This window comes from Plectropomus leopardus, chromosome 15 (genome assembly GCF_026936395.1).
Source record: "Plectropomus leopardus strain MGB_pleo_1.0 chromosome 15, ASM2693639v1, whole genome shotgun sequence".
Lineage (NCBI taxonomy): Eukaryota > Metazoa > Chordata > Actinopteri > Perciformes > Serranidae > Plectropomus > Plectropomus leopardus.
In genome coordinates this window covers 20,497,210-20,519,666 of record NC_142190.1, presented here as the reverse complement: position 1 = coordinate 20,519,666, position 22,457 = coordinate 20,497,210, and the positions used below count along the sequence as shown (strand labels likewise).

The window sequence follows — 22,457 nt, the reverse complement described above, 5'->3', positions numbered from 1 at the left end:
TGGAATAACCTGCCTGAGAAATTATGTTTAAAACCCCACTTTTTTAGAATGTTTTATTTTCTTATGTTTTATGACATTTGTTACTCATCATATCTGTTTTTACTTTGCACCTAGTGTTTGGCTCCTAGTTTATTTTATTCTCTATATGTTTTTTTTATTGTACAGCACTTTGTAACTATAATAATAATAATAATAATAACAATATTAAACCCAAACACAAATCTAAATATAATTGCAAATGCGTAAGTCCCCATAATCCAAATTCAAACTAGGACCTCTGACAGTATCACTATTAAAAAACAACAACAACAAAAATAAACTGCTAGCTCAGAGTAAATTTCTACTGTACTCAAAATGTCTCATAAATAATACAAAACCTACCCGTTTCAGTGGAGTAAACACGGAAGCTCTTGTCCCAGAAGCCGCAGACCAGGATGTAGCGGTTGTCGGCAGTAACCACAAAACAGTGTGTGTTGATTTGGATGCTCTGGTCCACAAGGTCAGTGATCTGACGCTTGTTCACGCCTGAGTTGTTAGCTACGTGGGAGCACAAAGACGTCAACAGGTTAATGAGGGCATCAGAATGCAATTTGGTTCACAATTTATCAAACGACCTCTAACCTTTCCTGATCTTTCACCACTCTGGTTAGTTTTGCAGCCTGTGTCTCAGCAATATATGTGCATAAATCATGAGTGTGATATATTGACTTCAGTACTTGTGTCCCTAATAAAGTCATTACGTTAAACCAATTAAATCTTCTGTGTAGACTTCTGTGCACTGACCTATGAGAGGGTCCATCTCAATGGGTAGATGATGAGCCTGCTCTAGGGAGTATCCTGGAGCTCCACGGAGGCCTGAAGGATATAAAGGTCAAACGTCACAGACAGTTACACATACACACCCCCCGCACATGCACACATCATAAAACAGTGAAGGATAAAAGCTAAACACCCTCTCATATAATCCCCTGGTTAACTGCTCTCTGATAAAAGCTCTGATGCATGCTTATGTTAAAAAATAAAAGCCTCAATAACAAAAGTCACTCTAGCTGCCTTATGGCACTCCATAATTACATTACCACGATTCATTAACCTACCCTGCTGTGCTAATGAGGTCATTAAAGGTTAATTGGGGATTTAATTGACAAATATTTCTGTGACAACATGTGAACAAAATGAGTAAACACTAACAGAACTACCACCGAAATGAACTAAAATTCCATTGAGTTTTTAAGCATCTTCAGGAATCGTTCATAAGTTTGTCTTGATTGCATAGCTACTGATAACATTTTCATTATGTGAAATATATGAACATGTTTGAATAATTCTTTAATCTTATCGTCTGTAAAATGTTAGAAAATGATGAAAAATGCCAATTACATTACAAAAGTGATGCTTTTAAAATGTATTTGTCTGGCCACTCATCTAAAAGAAGAAAAGTTATTCCATTAGTAAGGAGAAAAGCAGCAAATCTCCACATTTGAAAGGCTGGCAGCATGTTTTTTAATAACTGACCTAAACAACTAATTAAGTAACATCAAATATTTGTGAATTAATTTTCTGTTATTTATTTTATTGATTAAAACTTTTTTAATATATTTTCTTATATTATATTTTAGTGTACTGTTTAGCTGTAAAATAATAAAGTTTGTTCTAACTGGTGGGCACTGCTTCATTTTGGCTCCACTTTTTCCAACATGGCTGCTGGGTCACAAACTTTCACATTTTACAGCTAAACAGTACGCTAAAATATGTTTCTGAAAACATCTGAAATAAGAAATAGGCAATGCCGTGATTGAAGCTTGATTCATATTTAATCAGTGCTGCTGCGTTAGACAGTTTGACCATAGTTCACGAGCAGTGTTTGACATGATTGACAGCTGTGTAAGAGATTCCTCAATTCTGATTGGTTGTTTTCCAACAGCTGTGGTAGATTCTAGCAAATGCCATCAGAAGCACTACGAGGAGGAGGAGGACTGTGATTTTTTTGGAGACTGACTCATGTACTGCTGTGTGGATGTAATGACAGTTTCAGCAAATATGAAAAAAGAGTTGTTTTATGTAAGTTAGCAACTGTAGCTTAATTATCTAATAATGTCACCCCTACTATAAACTTAACATGTATCTGTATTATCAAGGGAATGCAATAATATAGTTCCAGAAACTTGCTAAAAATAGCTAAAATAACAACAATGTATACTGTTAAAATGACTTTGGATGCTCCATTTTTCAAAGTTATATAACTTTTAAAAAAAATAAAAATATGCATAAGTTAGGGTGTTTAGATTTCATTTCTATATGTAGATGATTATGTTTTACACTCACCGACTGTGTTGTGCCAGCGGTTGACGGCAAACAGCCGGCTACATGTGACGGTGACGGCTGCTGGTATGCTGAGGTGGGGGAGCGTGTTGGCTGCGACGTGAGTGACGGGAGAGTTGGAGGGGAACTTGAGCACCATGATGACATCCTGCTGCATCTGATCCTTAAACATCAGTGGGCTCTGGGGAAGGAAACACTGGTGAGACAGACAGAGAGAGAGCAAGAGGGACAGAGAAGAATAGGAGGGCAGAGCAGGAAGGGAAGGTCAGGGGAGAGAGGGAGGAGGGGAAAATGGAGATGAGGGTAGAGGGAGAGACAGAACAGATGGGACAGAGGGAGGGAAGGGAAAAGGTATATTAGTGGGAGCACAGGGTCAGAGCAGGTACACACACTGAGGGTGGCTCTAGGTCTAGGAGAGGAGGTGGAGGCACTGGTTGGTTGGTCGGGGTTTAGGACTGACAGGTTTGGGTTGACATGAATGGCGCTGATGTGGGGACACTGAGGTCTCGTTTTGCTGTGTATCAGGGAGGACAGAGAGGCTGAAACCAGGACAGAACTTGCTTGGAAAATACACCATTACATACACTTGTATGTAACAAAATCTCACATTGGTATGTAGGGATAAAATGAGTGGAAAAAAGAAAAAACTAGATGTACAGCCACATTTTTGTATGTGGCTCAAGTCAAGTTACACTTACAGTTTACATCCCTCTCTGTGAAAACATGGATGTTTCACACACATCTTACCCCAGCAGCACAGGAGATCTATACAATCAGCACAGTTTCAAGGTTGACACCCAAGGTTCTTAGGTTATAGGCCAAGTTGAGTTCACTGACATGGACCTTTCACTTTTGACCACCAGATTCTAATCAGTTCATTATTGGGTCCAAGTGGACTTTTGTGCCAAATTTGGGACAACTTCTCAAGGCCATCTTTATATTTTGTGTTCATGAAAATCAGACGGATGCAAGCTAACAGTGACCTTGAACTCTGAGTACCAAAATCTAATCAGCTCATTACTGAGTCCACACAAATATTTGTGCCAAATTAGAAAAAAATCCCTTATGGTTTTCTTGGGACAAGAACAAGACACAAGAATGACACAGATGAGGTCAGAGGGACCTCGACCTTTGACCACAAAAATCTAATCAGCTCATTGTTGAGTCTAAGTGACTGTTTGTGTCAAATTTTAAGAATTTCCCTCAAGGCATTCTTGAATTATCGGATTCACAAGAATATGCAGGACGGATGGACCAGCCGAAAACATAATCCCTCCAGCCTCTGCTATGACCAGTGCGGAGGCATAGTAAACCCCACAATACTGACCCACTGTTCTCAAAGTGAACATTTCCTCAATAACAAGCTCTCAAAACATAAACTTAAGAAGCATACAAAAAATAAGAATGTGTATTTTAATATTAGTACCCATAGACCTCAGCGCAGCATTCGACACAACTGATTACAGCACACTATAGACAGACTACTAAGTCTTAATGGTCCCACTGACACTGACACTGCTCTCTCCTGGTTTAAATTATATCTAACTGACAGATCTGACAGAACTGTTCACGAGACTAAACTAAGTGAGTTATGGTGTGCCACAAGTATCTGTACCTGGCCCAATTCTTTTCTAATTTGCCCCTTTGTACATTAATAAACAAACCTTCAATAAGTGGCAGGGCTTTCTCTTACCGGACTCCTCTTTTCTAGAATCTTATTACTATCCAATTTGAGAGGCTAACTTGTTCGACTCATTTAAAAGCCAATGCAAAACTTGTGTTCATATTAGCCTTCAACCTCATTTAGTCTGCCCTAAGCACTGAACTACACTTATCCAGCATATCTACAGTTTTATGTATGTATATGGTTACGTATAAGATTTTTGTATGCATGTTTTTTCACCTGTATCCAGCTATACATGTACAGTTTGGGCACGCATACTTTATATTGCTTTTTTGAAAAACATTTTGTGACAATGTTTAATATGTATTTTATTTGACCTTTTATATTCTTACATATTTTGATGATGTTTATTTTTGTTTTATTTTATGTACAGCCCTATGAGACATTCTTTGTGACATGAAATTATAATAAATGTTGACCTGACAAAAGTTCTGTTTTGTATTTTAGTGGGTTCACAGATTTCGAGGGAGTGTTTTGGTCAGCATATACAGTGAATACTGTTATGAAATCTTGAAGTAAAGGAAGATTTGCTCAGGATGTTGAGGTGTTCTCACCAGGTGCATGGCAGAGGAGCGAGGTGGATGCGGCTCAATCAGCAGTTGGGAGGGGATCTGACCACATGCCTGAATTTGGGACTCAATCATCTGCAGTGGGAGAGACAAAGATGGGGTAAACAGGGGAGGAGGGGAAAGGCTACACACTTTTGAGAAACATTAAAAACAAGCTGAGAAAAGACATGTTCTCCCCATGTACCTTCCCTTGTGCTTTACTTTTCCTAAATATGCCAGTTTGTCTTTTGTGTATGCTTCCTGAATGCAATTGATGTTCTCTTAATTCATCCTTAGTGAGAACTATTAAAATAAACTATTTTCTCAGCCATGAGGAGTAGTCATTTAGTAACTATTTTAGGGCTTTAAGCATAACATCAATCTGATGCTCTGATATGATTGAAGATAGCACTCTATTGCAGCATTAGAAACTCATGAGGGGGAGATTTCTGCCTTGTGATAATCAATTTGTGAGTCAAAAAGAGTGATGTGTTGTCATAGAAACGGACCTCACGCTGTGCAGCATCTGCATTGTCTAGGTTGACTGCTCCCTCGTAGGACAAGAAGTTAAACACATTGAGAGCTCGGACTGCCTCTGGCCCTCGCTGCTTGTAACCAAATATAAGATCAATCCACTGGTGAAGCTGGCATGACACAAACTCGCTCTCCAGGGCCTGGTCGCAGTAAAAGGTTCAGAGAGAGGAAGAAAGACAGAAGAATATTTGTCAGTATCTCTCCAATGGATTGAAAGAAAGACAGAAAACTTTTCTTTTTTTTCCTTTTTCTCACCATCCGGTTAATGCGGACAAAGTCTTCTGGTTTCTTGGCCCAGGCAGGAAGCTCCACGTCACACACAGGAACTCCATCATCACGCACTCCGAGCTCGTACTCATTACTGTTGACAAACATCTCAGGCAAATAGTAGAACTCTGGGATCAGCTCCTGATGGGTACGATAGAAACATATTGTTTATTAGAACTGAAATCCCTGAATACCCTTTTTTAAAAAAAAAAAATTCCATTTATATTTACATTCTGGCATTTTCACCAATACTTTAGCCATTCCCTCAAGAACATACAATTCCTTCAGTTTTCCAGCTATAAAATCAAAACATTAGGTATTTTTTAACTATTTGGACTGTTATATAAAGTATGTACTGCTCATTCACTCACTCCTCTCAACACAGTACTTACTTTGTTCGAAGGAAAAATATTTTTTAATGACTGATAGATAATAGGAAATTTGTTGTGATTAAGGGCGTTTGACAATGTGTGGATGTCGCAACGGTACAATTACTGATAGTAATGACAAGGAACCTTATGTTTTCAAACTCTTTCATTTTCTTTAACCTATTTAGATGAAAAACACCAGTTGTGTGTCTTAGTGCTGACCAATTTCAGACCGATTTCTTTTGTTTAACAAAAAAATAGTGGCTTCAGCAGGACATTCCCTCAGCCAATCAGAAAATGGTTACCTTGACATCAGCCGTGTCCCTCTGGCAGTTCCTCCACGAGCAGCCGATGCCAGAGAACGCCCTCTCCGGATGGTCAAACTTGTTATCGTTAGCGTTGAGGAAAAATGTTGTAAAGGGCTCCTACAGGCACACAAATGGACAAAGTCATTCAAAACAGAAGCCTTAGGTGCCTGCCGTGAGCTCAAGTGGCTGCTGAAGGTTAAAGTCTGTAAGTGTGTGAAGTGCAGCAGGTACTTACTATTCTGAGCATCCACATCAGTGTTGAATGAGCAGTGGAGTACAGGGTAGTATAGTGGTGAGGAGGTGTGCTGTCGTCGTCCCACGTTTCGTAGCGTTCTGCATAAAACGCTGCTCGCTTTGGATTCAGTGCACCGATTGGCTGGAAGAAACCAGAGGCAAATAACTGGCTTGAGTTAAATTACACAAGAAACAGTATATGCACTTCTCTTCTTTTCCTGTCAGAAAGTGGGTCATACATTATACTTTAAAACAGTAAAAACTTAGACAATAAAGACAAAAACAGACAATAAAGCTAAGAAGCTTGTGCCAGTTCTGACCTTCTGCAGGAAAAGAGAATGCAATGAATTACCTCCACAGTAATGTAATGTAGCTCTGTTTTGTTCTTACTCTAATTGGTGAAAAAGCACCACAAAGAGATTCCTGCTGAGTCTTGGTACATGAGTGGCTCTGTTAAACCTGTATTATCCCCTAATCTGGGTTTAAAGCACATTCCTTCCACATGCTTTTCATATGTGCGTTGTGTGTCAGAGCAGTCTAACCTTGGAGAGGTCTCTGAAGTTGCCGGGTAGAGTGAGATCGAGCTCCTCTGAATCGTAGTTGGTCAGGACCCAGGGGAAGATGGGATACTGGTTCAGATCATTGTAGGTCCTCCCTGCAGGGACAAAAGATAGATGAGAGAGGATCAAAATCGCATTTATAGTTTTGTCACAAGAAGGTCCCATGCTATGATGACATGCTTCATTATAGGTCTGCTTATTGTCACATAAGCTTTACATTACAGGCTTAAATGTATAAACTGTAAAAGAATAGTGATTTACAGAACTGATGCTACCAATTTTCAGGTTTTAAAACCTCCACACCCAATAATGAAGACTCAAACGTTTAATTAATGACACTAACTTCCTGATGCCAGCAAAGATTAAATGGCAGACTGGTATTACAATCACACTGGCCAAGGTTGTATGTTAGTGTGATAAAAGACTTCCAACTGAGAGGCATAAAAACACAAGCTGTTGACAAACTGCAACAGCACATGTAAGGGCCTTTAAATAAATCAGCTACAATTTATTCAAAATTTTGCAGCACATGTGCTGATTAAGACCAAGAGGAGATCACAGATTACACTTATTTTTTAAGTTTTTGCACTGGTTACCTTTTAGTTTTCTCACTGATTTAAACTGATATAATAGTTCATGCACAAGACAACCTCTTGTTGATCCTCAAGTTATGAGCATTTAGCTGTTCCACAAAGCAGAGCAGAAACATTTGGTGATGATGTTATCAGCCGTTACGCTCCAAAGGATCTGCGATGAGCTGAAAATATTGATTTGTTTCAATGATATTTGGGGGGCTTTTTTGCCTTTATTGGACAGGACAGTGACAATGACATGCAGCAAAGGGCCAAGGCCGGAACTGAACCCTCAGCCGCTGCAGCAAGGACACAGCTTTTGTACATGGGGCACCAGCTTTACCAGGTGAGCAACTGGGCGTCCTGAAAATACTGATATTTGTAAACATTAACTAAAAACCCATCTTTTTAGTCTGTCTTTTGAGTGCTGTTTCTTTAGTTTGTGGTTTTATCACATATGCATATTTTATTATCATAGTATCATAGTATTTATTATACCCTTTTTGGTTTTTATCAAAATTTTATTGTTGATCATCACAATTTATTTAATTTTATCAACATTTTACTATTTTTAATATCCGTTTATTGAATTGCTTGTAAAGCACTTCAAAATGCATTGATTTGTTTCCAGGTGCTATATAAATTAATTTGATTGATTCATTGGTTAAACACATTTTCATTGGCTGCCATTTATCTAGTCTGAATTTCTATTATTTTTCTCTACAACTTACAGCCCTTATAAACCCAATTAAATAACAAATGTGCATCTGTGGTAATTGTTTTCAATACATTACTTAAATGAATTCATACATTGTCATTATGGCTGCTTTTATTCATATTAATTTTGTATGCAAATGTATTTATAGGTCAAACTGATGACTGTTGTTATGTAAACTGCAGCTGAGCTGAGACTGTAGCTGACAATGGTTCATCTTATTCAAATTTCCCAGGTTCTTTATCTGGTCTCCTCTATGAAATCTTTTTATACATGGAGAGAAATACAAACGAGGTGAGCCTGCAATTTTTGTCTCTAGAGTTATTTTTGAACAACACAGCACAAGAGGAACTGTCAGAGCAACCAAACAAGGTCACATTAGGAACATTTTCACAGAAAGTAAGCCAGACAAAGTCAACACCACACAGAAGAAAGGGAGCAAATGATGGAAACGGGATGTAGTCTCTCAAAATATTCAGTTGTTGGTTTGAGGACCAAGAAGGCAACATTACACAGGGTTGTGGGTTTAATGACTTACCTGTCCATTTATTACTTAGAAGCTAAGATCCACAATAACCGATTAAGCAGAACTTTACCTGCAATAGTGTTGAGGAACATGAGGTACTCAAAGTTGGAGATCTCTCTCCTCTGCCAGCGCTGTGTCATGTTGGACGACTTAAAGAGCTGACGAGGGGTGGCCAAGGAAATCCGCCTGGGACACACACACACACACGCACACACACACACACACACACACATTGAAATTTTTTTTCTATCTATTCTCTCAGAATAGTGGTGGAGCAGCTGATTGAACCTTGCACTCACCTGGCCTGTGGCAGGCCGTAACTCGTTCCTACCCCCACCCGTGGGAGACTGTAGACCACCCTTTTGACTGTGGCTTGGTCAGGGAAGTTAAACATCACAGAGGCTGGAGAGACAAAGAGACAAGTCATCATGTCAATGAATGTTGGTGCCAAAAAAGTGCTCAACTTGAACTTTGAAGGCACAGTGTGTAGGATTTAGGGGCATCTATTGACAGACATAGAATATAATATTTTAAATTATGTTGTCATAATTTTATTATTACCAGAAACAAATAGTCAAGTTTTCGTTGGCTTAGAATGAGCCCTCTTTATCAACACATGAGCTCCTCCACACAGCCTGCCATGTTGCATGGCAAACCAAACACTGGCTCTAGAGACATCCCTTCATGTTTCTCTTACCCCTTTCACACCAAAATTGGTGCATGCAGGCAGGTTTTTCCAACATGGAAAAAACCACTAAAATAGGCTATAGACTGCTTTCCTATTGCCAGTGGAGCAGAGCCGTGTACACGGCGCTTCAGCAGATGAGTATTCTGTGTGTGGGTTTGTGGGGTATTTTGGTGTGTCTGTTTGACGTCACAGACAGGCAGGGGATAAACAGTAGAAAGCAGTATGGGCAGAGGTCTGTGAAAACTTTACTGTAGTTACTTCTCTTTATGTATCTCTTAGAGTACTTTGAAACAATGTTTTAGTGCTGCTTAGGTGGACAAGGATGGTAATTAGTGGTGGCTTGTCATTGCATTTTGCCGGTTAAAGAACTGAAATTAGCATGTTCACCCAGGTGTTTTGTTTCCATCAGAGCCAGAGTCGATAAATACATGTCTACTGCAGTCATTTAACCTGGGTGTGTACGCTGATAATACACATTCCCATTGCATTAAAAAGCCAGATGCTTGCAGGTGTTGGTGGGTTTTGTGCAGTGGGAATGAGGCTTTCCCGAAGGCCACCATGGGTTCTTAGAAAGGGAAGGTGGGCGCCAGGTTATTTAGTTGGTTGCAATCTGCAACCTCATCACTAGATGCCACTAAATCCTTCATACTGCACCTTTAAGTGGATAAAAGATACGCTGCTTGCATGTGTGCCATTGTTGCCAACCTGCCATGCCTCTCCTTATGTATTTATAGACCTGATGAGTTGACCATATTGATGGAAAATAATCAGTTAATATAAATAAATAATCAGTGCTTTAGATTTTGTAAAAGACTTTTTATAGCAGGTGCATACAATATTGAGAAATGAATTAACGTGAGCATGTTGATGTAAGTAGTCAGAAATCTGAAAGACTTACTTCTGTTGGCCATGAAGACCTCTAGCCCAGTATTTTGCAGCAAGTAGCGTCTGGAAAACACAGCTCGGATCTCACTGAACATCCATTTGCCATGCAGACCCTCTGAGTAGGCAAGTACCTGTTGAAGTTGGACATAAAGTATTTTAAAATAAAGAAAAAAGAACAAAATGGACAAATTGATCCCAAATGATTTGGATCAATGAGTAAAAGACAGTGCCTAAACATGAAAACAGTTGTCATGGTTATCTATTCTGTCTCCAAAAGAAAGACAGCTTGCCCTTACTTTAGCGTCAATCGTCTTGAATGTAGGATCCTCTTCATCCACCTCAAAGTAGATCTCAGTAGTAGTGATGGACAGAGTGCCTCGAGCCACCACCACTGGAGCTACCAACTGAGCTGGAGTACTCAGAACAACAGGGCCTGGCGGGAGGACAAACGTATTAGTCAGGTATCACTACATTAGACATTCATAGTACTGACAAGCTCATGATACACAACATTAATACATAATCATCACACATAGCAGAGAATTTAAGTTATTTCATGTTCGATTTAATATTCATTTGCTTCTTCTACTTTGCCTTCTTATTAACCCACTGAAACCTGGATCGACATCATGCTGCGTTCAGACGCCTTTCACAAGCGTTTAAACCTCGGAAAGTCCGGCAAATTGTTTTTTTGGGTTTTTTTTTAAACCATGGGGAAAAAATGAAATAAGCAACTTATCAAGAAACACCCTGTAAAGGTAAAAGATGACATGAAGATTACCTGAAATATTGTCTAAAAACTAGGGAAAATCCCCCAGTATTATTTCTTATAATTATACATTTACAGAAGAAAATAAATACATATATATATATAATAATACATGCATAATAAATACATGGTTTTTTCAGGTGATTTGCTCAGTTTTTCTATTTTTTACTTTACTTTCTTCCTTTTTTTCAAGAAAACTTATACTATTTAGGGAAAACTAATTTTCTTATAACTTACTTGTAAACTACTAATTGTTTCTCCAATTTTTGGGCCAATTCTTGTTAAATTGTTCATTTCTTTCTTCCCATCTTTTGAGGAAATCAAGCTCAGGTTTCAGTGGGTTAAGCAACCCATCAGGCGTGTAAGTCAGAGAGGAACCACTTGGTTAATTTCGCCGTTTGGTCTGATTTGCATCAGTTTTTAGTGAATTATGATTTGATCTTCATGGTAATCAGCCGGATGGTTAGTGCAGCTGCAAAACTTTCAAATATCCAACTTGCCTTTGGAGGTAAAAAGTCTTGGACGGAAACGTACTAAAAACAAGAGTCATAGACAGTTTACTGTTCAGTCTTACTGTGGCATTAAGTCTGTGTATGTGTGTTTAGGAGTGTGCATCTTACCTGCAAGGTTATCAATCTCTTTTTCCTGCAGCAGGCTGACGGCGTCATCGTCTCCCTCCAGCATTAACTCTGCCTCTGGGTTCTGGGTGACCACTGATTGACTGCGGAAAGTCTTCTTCGACTTAAGCCCCTCTTCGTCCTCTTCTGAACCTGTTCAAGTGTGTTTTGAAGTGTGTGTAAGGACAGAGTGTATGCAAGAGGCACACACCATGTTGACATCATCACACATTACTCACCGTAATCCTCCAGAGTTTTGAGTGGCACGTCGGCATGAGTGGATCCAGAGGCATTTCGCACAAATCTTCGTCTCCTCCTCAGGTCGTCCTCCCAGTAGTCTAGACGCCAGAAGTCATGTAATTGACTGCACACATAAAAGGGGAGGAACAAAGATGAGTAATTTCAGTAGAGGGAGGGAAACAAGGTACGCATTTTAGAACTTTTTCTTCTTCAGGGACAATAAAGTTTGAGATGAAGTTACAGGTGACATTTACACGAGAAACTTCCAAAACTAATTTCTATCGTCGAAAGGTTCCTCTTTATTGGGATAAAGGGCAGTATTTGACCAGAGGGGTGAGTCTGACAAACATTTCCAACTCTGCAAACACCAATAACTGGCTTTAAGATGAGAGGAAAAACATAAAAGTGAGTTCTGTACCCAAGAGCAAAGAAAACAGATGAAAAAAATTGTTCAGTCATGCAACTGTTGGGATTTTCAATAAGCATTATGCTAATGTGAACAAACTTTAAAAATACAATAGACGCCAGACCACTTCAGATGCAATTTAACTTTAATTAATTTTTCATCTGAGCGCTAAAGGTGTTTATTAACAGCATGCACGTTGTGGCATCTAATTAACTTAATCAACAGTGACATGAGGAAGACAGGCTTCAGATGTTGCATGTCACATGTCCTCAAATTAAATCACATGTCCTCCGCAAGTCTGGAGGCAGATCTGGATAACAAGCAATCATTGATTTAATGTGCGTATGTGAGTGTGCTAAATAAGGAGATGAGTCTTGCACGGCTACCAGGCAGCTGCGATGTTAGGGTTCAGCTGTCTGTGTGTGCTGAAGATGATGTGCTATAAATTACGTTAAATAAGGCTTGATTGTTTCACGAAGCCTGCTGTACACGAACCATATCATCTTTTAGAAATGTCTATATTTCAGCACTGATCATATTACGCATGTGAAAACTTGAAAAAGCTTTTCCGACTGTGGTATGACACTGATGATACTTCACTGGCTTTGTGAATTTATGATATAAATGATACTACTTTTTTACGCAAATAATAGCCTCACGACACACACTGATACCAGTATCTCATTATATGCAAGAAGCGCCCCATGTGCACTCAACCGGTGTAACGTCTGCTGTCAAATGACATCCTGTGGAACAGCAATCTAAAAATGTCCCAGGGTATAATTTGACACGCAGTTCCTCGCGTCTCCCGCTCACCTCTGTGACATTGTCCCCCACGCTCCGTGCTTATTGGTGAGGATGTTGAGGATCTTTTGTTTCAGCTGGTTGGCGGTCACATGATCTCTGTGCTTAGCGGCGCTGATGAGGTGATCGCACATTTTCTCCTCCTCTCTCCGGTCTGCGGCGTACTGGGCACAGTTAGACTGGAGGAGAGTGGGAGGCAAAGAGTGAATAGAAACAGTAAGAAACCACAGAGTGCTACTGTCAGTGATGAGGAGATTGTGTTGACGAGGAGACAGTTGCTGTACAGAACGTTCTCCTGAAACACTTACTGATGTAAGAGAACAGACAACCAATTTAAATGTACTAATTGGAGGTATGTGCAAAAAAAAAGGAATTTGTTGGTGACAATCATTAAAAATAGAAGCAGAACACCACTTCACATGGCTTTCAAGCTAAATAGGTGACTTTTAAAAGAAAATGTTTGTAATATTTGCTCAAACTGTCACAACATCCTGACAGTAGTACATGAGACTGATCATCTGTCCCTCTGGCTCAGTCTAATGCTGTTAATGGCATTTGCAGGAATCCACCACACCTGAATAAAAACAACCAATCAGAGCCAGACGGAGTGTTAAATGCAGTGAAAATCACTGCTTGTGCACACACTGCACTGCTAACAACATTATACATGGCAAAGACAAGTTAACAGAAGAGTACCAATGACAAAAAGCAAGCTAAAAAGAAAAAGTTTATGATAAAACAAATAACATCAGTGAGAGCATGTGCAATGATTGCATTGGAGACTCCTCCTGGCTCTGAGAACTTGCTTTCATTCAGGCACAGTGAATTCTGGCAAACGCCATCAGGAGCCAGAGAAACCTGCTTCTTCTTTGTAAGCTATCTGTTTCTATGCACTACTGTCAGAATATTGTTTTATTAAATATGAAAAAAGTTATTTTATATAAACCCTACCTACTGAAACTTTAAACAAAAGTGACGCTCAGTGTATTCACCTCAAATTCAGCATGTTTGTGTACGTCTTCCGCCCTCTGTCTGTTCAGGATGAACTCTGCTTCATTGGCAACACGCACAATATGATCCTTCATGGCGTGGCACAGAAGTCTGATGAAAGAGTGAAGAGAGCGACACACATTACAGGCATTAGCAACACCTCCATTTAGAAAACATCTAATTCTCATTGAGAGGGAATGCACACAAAGTTCCCTCAGTATGGAAACCTTTACTTAACTAAATCAACAACACTAGTCCATTTTTGCTGACGCTTATGTGTGTATGTATGGGTAAATGGACTATTAAAAAAAGTAGCATCCTTTTTTATGTTGCGCTTTAATCACGTACAATATAAAATAGTTTGCACTGAAATTAGGCCAGCACAGATCAGTTGTACACTTAATTACACTGTAATGATTCGACTTCCTACTGAACACATGTGGCACTGCGCACTTATCTTGGCAAGGTTCTCATTAGGGCTCTATGGTACCCATTAGTTGTGGAGCACTGATAACAGTGCTGCTGGTAATGTGTGAATCACAGAGAATTATATGGGGTGATAATCAGTCTGTGTGATGGATTACCTTCCCTCGTTGATAAGCTCAATGAAGGCCAGACCAGCGTTCTTCTGAATGGAGTTTTGCCACTCCTAAGTAGAGAGCATACACCAGAATTAATATGGTTGGATGTAGGGGTGTTTGTTATGGATTAAACCTGTCAATACGTGTGTCAATTTTATACTGATATAGTACATTTTACACTGGAAATTTAATTGAAAACCTGTTTTTAGATTTTAGATAAAAGAACCAGATTTGAATGTCTGTTTTAGGCTAATATCGTGAATTAAATGCCTGAAACAAATTACAGAAAGAAATAATAATAATAATAATAATAAAATAACTAATTTTAATAAACAGTCTTGCTAATCAATTTGACTAATGTAAACTGTGTATGGTTACCAGAGCTAAGTCAGTATGCATGGTAGACTAAAATCCCTCACAATGTCTATGGTCTCACAGTATGTCTTGTCACAGAGCTAGGCGGCTTGTTACGGTTAAGCAGCTGATCAAAATGCTAGAGGCAGTACATTAAAAATAGTGTCATAGAGAGAAAATATACAGTTTTCCATCACCAGTGCAGAGGTAGCACAAAACAGCACATAGTAAGGATGAGGAAACATCGTAAGAGCTTTAAAAGTTTCCATGAAAATGCATCCATCTAAGTGTTTTATGTGCCTGTGCATATTAGAGTGGAGATTTCTGAGCAGGATGAGAGTGTTGCTGAAAGCCTCAAACTATCAGTGCTCCATTAGCTCCACTAGCTCTTAAGGCTGTGAAGGACACGTGGGAGCATCTCCTGTTACACCATCCGGAGGATCGATATCTGGGCTAGGGTTCGCTCTCCTGGGCATCTAATGGCAGACAAGGCCAGAGCCAGGGGTAATACTATACATGCTGACGAGCAGCCAGACCAGAGAGTGGAAGGGAGGAGACAGGAGAGGGAGTGGTGAGAGGACAGGGCAGTTTGGAGAGTGGTAGAAGATGAAAGCAGTTGCCACTGAAACACTAAGTTAAAATGGACCTAAAAGCGGAGGTGTCTGATGGTAGGGTGGAAGATGGAGCCGTTAAAAAAGGAGAGAAGAAAGCCACAACCATGATTGTAGAGTTTAAGAAAAAGAAGACGACGAGAAAAGAAGTGAGGCACTCCTCCAAGGACAAAGGCTCTTAGAAGTAGCAAGTAAACTAACAACAGTTGTAAGACAAAATTCATCATATAAAAGAAAAAGGATATTGGTCGCCATTAGGGGAAAGCTCTGTCATGGTAAGTGCCTCTCCGTTGTCTCTATGTCTTTACAGCATTATTAATGAAAATAGAGATACTTCTAAATTCTAAAATAATTCTGTGATAAAAAGTCTGTGATGCCTTTGTGATGTAATTTTCTTCTTAAAGGTCCAGTCGGACAAGTTCATGTGCATGTGACTGACATGGAAATGTCTTTTTGTGGCCTTGATACTGATGAGGGAAAATCAGGATGTGATGATGCTCATAAGTTGATATTATGTTACATCTGCAACGCGCTCATTACAGTCGACCCTGCCTCTCAGGGCAGATCAATAACTCGACAGTTTCCTAAGTGCAACCGACTCAGCCGATCACCATGGGTCTAAAAAACAAATACACTTTGATAATGGGTTAGGATTAGGGGTGAAATCACCAGAGGCCTCTTGATACGATATTATCACGATACGTAAGTCACAATACTATACCATTAATATTATATTTTAAATGTTTTGCAATACACTATATTGTAATACACAAGTATTGTAATAGATATATTGCAATGAACTGCAATTTATTAACCTTTCTACACTGTAAATTATGTCTCAAAAGGTCACTATGACACTATCAGTTTTATAATAAGATAAGATGTTCATCTCACTTCAATCATTTTTATTCCAGCAAAAATGTATTTAGTGGACTGAAAAAGAAATTAATTTTAGTATTATAGCTTCCAAAATTATTACTATTTATTATTATTCATGCTTACGGTTATTTGTCACTGTTTTATGACGTCATTATCTGTGGTTTTATCTTATTCTTATCGTGTCTTAGTGTTTTAAATTTAGCTTTCATTTGAATGTTTTTATTTCCTTTGTGTACAGCTTTCAGTCTGAGAGCAGCCAAACATCATTTCGTTGTTCATCTACAATGGCAAATAAGTGTCTTAAATCATAATATTTACAATCTATTTCAGAAAAAAAAACCAATACTTGCCATCCATGTATCTATACAGTACTGCCAAGCATAATATTGCAGTACTTATCCCTTATCAATTTTCTCCCCTACCCCAAGTTAGAAACGTGACAAATTAAGGACCACTTTTCAGGCTTTGACAAAATGGATCACGTGTGAGGGCAGTAAACAGAGAGACGGAGAGGAGAGGTGAGGGGTTACCAACCTGAGAACAGAGCAGCATTACGAGCTCCACCACAGACGTGCTAGACTTCATGCACACCAGACCTGCAGCACGGAGACATACAGCCGTCAGGAGGCTCGCTTTCTTTCTCTCCGAAACACACATACACACACGCACACACTCTCACACACACACACACACACACTCACACACACATCTCCGAAAGATACAAAAATATCATCAAAGAAGACACTGTAGTGTCAGTGGTTTTTGGTATTGTATACAGTCATCGTAGTCAGGTTTATAAAAAGCATGCCACAGAGAAGACAGGAACAAACAGTAGAGAGAAAGATGAGGAAGGAGAGAGTGGGATGAGGGAGGGGAAGGAGCAGGAAGTGAGGAGAGGGAGAGATCAACATTGAGACAGTGGATCACGAAAACAGGACGCCAGGAAGCAGGTGGGCAGAGGGAGGAATGCATCACATTTAGTACAATCTGTAACACCAGTAGTATTATTGCTAAAACTGAATATAATCTGAGTTAAAAAATGTTGACATTATCTAGCTAGCTGTTTAAAATAGTGCAAAATGCTGATTTCATACCTGCTTGACGAATGAGTGAAGCAGCCAGCTCAAAGACACCCACTCACTCTCAACAAATCACACAGTAACACATCCACTCGTGCACTCTCTCGTTTCTTTTTCTCCTAGTCTTTCTCACACACAAACATCGCAGTGAGGGACAGTGAATGGGGAGACTCCACAGAGAGACGCCAGTTAGAGAAAAAGGAGCCGTGTACAGCACCTGTACCTTCTATGAGCAGTTCCTGCCCATGGCTACCCAGAAGTGTCCTGGACAGGAAGGGAGCAAAGTCCACAAAAATCTCCCTCAGCAAGGGGGCCACCTTCTCCAGAGCGCGCTCCAGCTTGGTGGTGATGCTGTGGCAGGGGATAAGTGAGAGAGAGAAAAGATGAGGAGAACAGGAGTGAAGATAAAATAAGCAACATACAGGTGAGGTTAGAAGAGCATGTGAGGAAAAACTCAGGGGATTTACAATAGGTGAGAAAGGAGCGAGAGAGACATGCAAGAGGTAATGAGGAGAGCTGTGCTGGAGGACAGGAAAGCACAAGACATATTACACAGGAGAGGAGACGGGAAAGGCCAAGCTAAGAGACGTTTAACAGAAAAATAGAAAAAAAAAGTATCTGAAATGGACACACAAGACACAAAAAATGTACAGAGTTGAAGCATGTGTAATGACTGTATGGAAGCACTATGCCTGGGTTAGTGTTGATGGTACTACAGTTTTAAGATTCATTGTTAATTAACTTAGCATTGTGGGATGGCTGAAACTTGTTTGTGCATTAGAAGCTAAACCTGCAAAAACTGTCCTTACTTTAAACAGCATTAGAAAATACTTTTTATATTGTATGTTTGCTTGCTACACATTAGTGCTTTTGTGTGTGCAGATCACGTGCTGAGTAAAACTTTTCTATGTTCAGTTTAGAAATGGAGAAAGAAAGGCAGGAAAAGTACAGCAAAGCAGACTAAAATATGGAGCCATGGCAGTGAAGTGCAAATTCGTGGTCTAATAAGTATGTGATTTCTGAAACAGACCTGGGTCACTAGTGTTTTCAAATCATAATTTTGTTTTAGAGTAGCAGATGGGTGACATTTGCTAAAGATACAATGAAGGTTAAAGGAATACTTCACACACAAAATGATCATTAGGGCACCACTTACTCACCCCATGTTACATTGAATTTGTGAAGAAAACTTTCTTTTTCTGGCATGCCTTCTAGGAATATGAATAATTCAAAAACTCAAAAATTGTTGATGAAAAGAAATAAATGGAGCCACGTCTAACATCAGCTACAACTACATCAAAACATCCTTTTACAAACTCGCACACAACTCATGCAGTATAATCCAAGTCTTATATATTCAGCTGTATGCTTACTACTCCTAAAAATGTGCATTTTCATTTAAACCTTATTATTTAAAATACTTTCTGCATATGAGTAGCTACACATCTGTGCTTGTGACTATTTAGGCAAAAGTGTATTGAATTATAAGGTTTTTGTAAAAATGCATGGATTATACTGCAGGAGTTGTTTGAGTTTGTAAAGAGATGTTTTGATATAGTTTTGTGTTGTTAAACAGGGCCCCAAATTTACTTAAATTCACAAAAAATGTTCTCAGTTTTTAGATTCTCCGTTCACCATGAAGGCACAAGAGAATAAAACAGTTTTCTCCACATATTCAATGAAACGTAGGGTGAGTAATTGATAAGCAAGTCATTTTTGAGGTAAAGTATAGCTTTAAAACACCATTTTGAGTAAAGCAAACTGCTGCTACAGGTTATTTTCAAAACAGTTTGACTCAGGTCTGATCTTGAGTTTGGGGTTAGTGTGAGGAGACGGCCATGCCAGAATTGACAGAGATTACTGTGCTAATAGTATAAATATGAGTGAGCTAGCTGTTGAAGCTGTTAGCAAAGAAGTCTGTCCATTCTCCCATGGCATTCTGGGAACATTTAGTAGTGGCTGGGCATAGCAGAGGGTGTGTGGTGGAGGTGGGGCAGAGGAGGGGAGGGGTGGGGGCATGGGGACAGGACGAGCATCTCCTTGCCTAAAACACTGTCCTGCATCTCGGGGAGCTGCCTGGAAGCCTGCCAGAGAGCTAAAAGACTTGAGCTCAGGGGGCGTCTGACCGCTGCGCAGCGCACACTGCGCCACCTCACAATAGGCACTGCAATACAAACCACACACATACAAACACACACATACAGACATGCACACTGATTAAAGAACACATGCACACGCACGCACGCAGCCTCTCACATGCGTGTGCACTGTCAGAAGCACACGTAACTGCACATATCATAACAAACTGTCTAACATGTCTAAGAAGAGAGTACATTAACAAAAATGTTACAGTACAAACTGTTACAATGTTTAACGGAATTATAGATTATTTCTTATTGCAAGTACCTAATTATTATTAACATACTGCATGTCATCTTATATTTTATTAACAAGTATCAGATGCCTATACAGAGTATGAAAACACAACTAAAACACAGATTTATGTTTATGACAATATTTAATAAGTTATTCATTCAGGACTGTTAATATTTTCATACTCTACAGTGTACTGACATAATGATAAAGGTCTATTGATTGTGACATTAAAACACAGTTGCCATGTTAGGGATGAAGAGCACCATAGTGTGGACTGAGTGAGATGTGTGGGTGGTATGCGTGCATGTGAGCAGAAAACATGTGCACGTGAGTTACCGTTTTTGACTGTATGATAAAGATGAACGAAACGACAGCTCCCCAAAAGTGAAGCCAAAAACCTCGTGAATGCCCCCCCCTAGTGGCTGACTGTAGTATAGGTCATAAACCCCGCCCCCTTCGTTTTAGCATTAGGGACATGGGCCAAACTCAAGCAGCAACCTCCGAGGCTGAGAAATGAAGCCAATGCAGAAGCGCCAAAACTGAAGTTCATCAAATGCCACTTCCAAAAAATATGTTCAGTTCTTCTGTGAAGTTTTATCACTCTGATTTATGTTCAGCTGTTTTTCATCTTTTTTTTTATTATTGTTTTTATAAGTTTGACTTTAATTATTTTTTTGACATCATAAAAAGGGGTATATGGCAATATAAATGACAGTTGTGTATCCCAAAATGTTTGTTCCTGATTAATGGCGCTGCTTGCAATTGGTTGGACAGCAGAACTCAATACTGTAGACATTTCTACTGTGCAGACTCTGGCTCCTAATGACATCACTAGGGCAAGATGGCAATGGTCGTATTTTCAGTACAGTGGGAAAAAGTGGAGACGGGTCGTCCAGCTTTATATACAGTCATTGGTTACAATAGATTGAGTACTTTTACTATAGCTTTCAGATGACTATTTTTTATCAGATATCAGCTTTAAAGAGCATCATTGGAATAAGTCCAATATTCTTTTTGTGGCTGATATTGCAATGTGAAACTGGTGTTTTTGTAACTTAATTTCTAGTCATTTGTCACCCAGTACAAGTCTTTTGTTTAAAAGTGATTTAATTTTTTAAACGTGTCAGAACGTTTTTTTTCACCTGCTTTGCTTCTGACAATCTTAAAAAGTTAAGAGCAATGTCAGGTATGTTTTGACCTAGGCTTCAAAATACATGTGGGTGCACCCCAGCTGCTCCAAATCTAACCCTACTGTATAATATCAGTAATGACCGTGAGAGTGAGCTGCTAGTGAGGAGTCTATGGAAAGGATGAAGACCTAACTGTGAAGCGAAAGAGGGACAAGAATGGAGTGGAAAAACGACAGGCGCCCAAGAAAACAGACAAATCAACATAAAAACAAAAGCCAAAGGGAGAAAGAAAAAAAGAAAGAGCGGGAGGAGAGTGAATGGTTGAAGCGATAGAGAGCTTTGTCGTGTGGAGAGCTCTGACCTCATGTTCTCCATAGTGTCTTCTGGCATTGGCGCCACCGTCTGCACCGCTGGCAGATTCTTACTAGTCGCGCCATTCACAAACGATGAAGAAGAGGAGGAGGAAGAGGAGGCAGAGTCTGTGGCACCTAGGCAGTGAGAGAGAAGGGAAAGTGATGAGAAAAAAAAGATGGGTATTATCGTAAGATGAATCAAGTGTGACCAAGATTATTGTGCGGGGTAACAATAAGGAAAACGTATTAATGTCCCGGTCAGTTGCAACCAAATTCAATTTGGATAGTATTTCAGCTGATGTCCTTCTGCTTGTCTTCTGGTAATGGTCCCCGTTTGTGAAAATAGCTTTGCAATCAATATACAGAATCCATTCCGGGGAACAAATCCCTTCCTTGTCCATTATGCATGTATGATACAGTCCAATATGTCTGACAGGCTGACAAAGCCGTGAATACAAATCCACTCTGCCGAGTATGAAGCTGCATGGAAACAGCACTGATCTGCATGTCATTTGATGCACACTTGAGTCTTATCTTGTTATCACTTTATTATTTAATACCATGTCTGGGTCAAAGAATATCTAACACACACTCTTGTTTTCATCTGTTTATTCCTGCATAGAGAATAAAATGCGTGAATGGTACATGGTCCAACATTAAAGAGTTCACCAAATGAACTTTCTTATTCATGGCCAGAATATCTTTCACTTGCTGTGTGGTTTGCAGCTCGACTGATCTGGATCCCGCCCTTGAAATAGATTAAAACTCATCATGAAAGCATCTGCTGGCTCTTTTGGCTCAGTTTGTTTCTATTCTAGTTTGTTCTGGCTTTCAAAGGACAGCAGAGCGTGGTATCAAAGAGTTTAGTAACAAGAGAAGAAATTCGGCCCTGCTTCATGGAGCAGTCTTTGAATAGCTGGAGGCCTTTCACACAAACGCCTTCGTCATACTGCACGTGTCTGTCTGCTGCCTCTCCACTGAATAGATGCAGAGCAAAAAGTTAAGAGGGTAAAAATACCCAGAGATGTAGATTTAGTAGTTAAATGAATAGACATGG

At 39.5% G+C, this 22,457-nt stretch overlaps 1 protein-coding gene across 21 annotated transcripts in view; it reads right to left on the bottom strand.

Annotated features, from left to right (window-relative positions):
* nbeaa (neurobeachin a) overlaps positions 1–22,457 on the bottom strand; it is a 116,183-nt gene that overhangs the window by 4,399 nt on the left and 89,327 nt on the right. For 5 of the 21 annotated variants that reach the window (XM_088088768.1, XM_088088769.1, XM_088088774.1 and 2 more), the window contains 23 exons: positions 21,409–21,535; positions 19,586–19,705; positions 17,759–17,892; positions 16,997–17,058; positions 14,622–14,686; positions 14,040–14,148; positions 13,060–13,226; positions 11,837–11,961; positions 11,601–11,750; positions 11,481–11,513; positions 10,508–10,644; positions 10,225–10,342; positions 8,938–9,040; positions 8,709–8,824; positions 6,808–6,920; positions 6,267–6,407; positions 6,029–6,148; positions 5,344–5,496; positions 5,064–5,228; positions 4,561–4,650; positions 2,326–2,518; positions 784–855; positions 382–537 (listed from right to left, as the gene is read on the bottom strand). In XM_088088768.1, coding sequence (XP_087944894.1) covers positions 382–537; positions 784–855; positions 2,326–2,518; positions 4,561–4,650; positions 5,064–5,228; positions 5,344–5,496; positions 6,029–6,148; positions 6,267–6,407; positions 6,808–6,920; positions 8,709–8,824; positions 8,938–9,040; positions 10,225–10,342; positions 10,508–10,644; positions 11,481–11,513; positions 11,601–11,750; positions 11,837–11,961; positions 13,060–13,226; positions 14,040–14,148; positions 14,622–14,686; positions 16,997–17,058; positions 17,759–17,892; positions 19,586–19,705; positions 21,409–21,535 — 2,769 coding nt within the window. The remainder of the gene's footprint in view (positions 1–381; positions 538–783; positions 856–2,325; positions 2,519–4,560; positions 4,651–5,063; positions 5,229–5,343; positions 5,497–6,028; positions 6,149–6,266; positions 6,408–6,807; positions 6,921–8,708; positions 8,825–8,937; positions 9,041–10,224; positions 10,343–10,507; positions 10,645–11,480; positions 11,514–11,600; positions 11,751–11,836; positions 11,962–13,059; positions 13,227–14,039; positions 14,149–14,621; positions 14,687–16,996; positions 17,059–17,758; positions 17,893–19,585; positions 19,706–21,408; positions 21,536–22,457) is intronic. The other 16 variants (XM_088088770.1, XM_088088784.1, XM_088088785.1 and 13 more) reach the window with 10 other exon arrangements.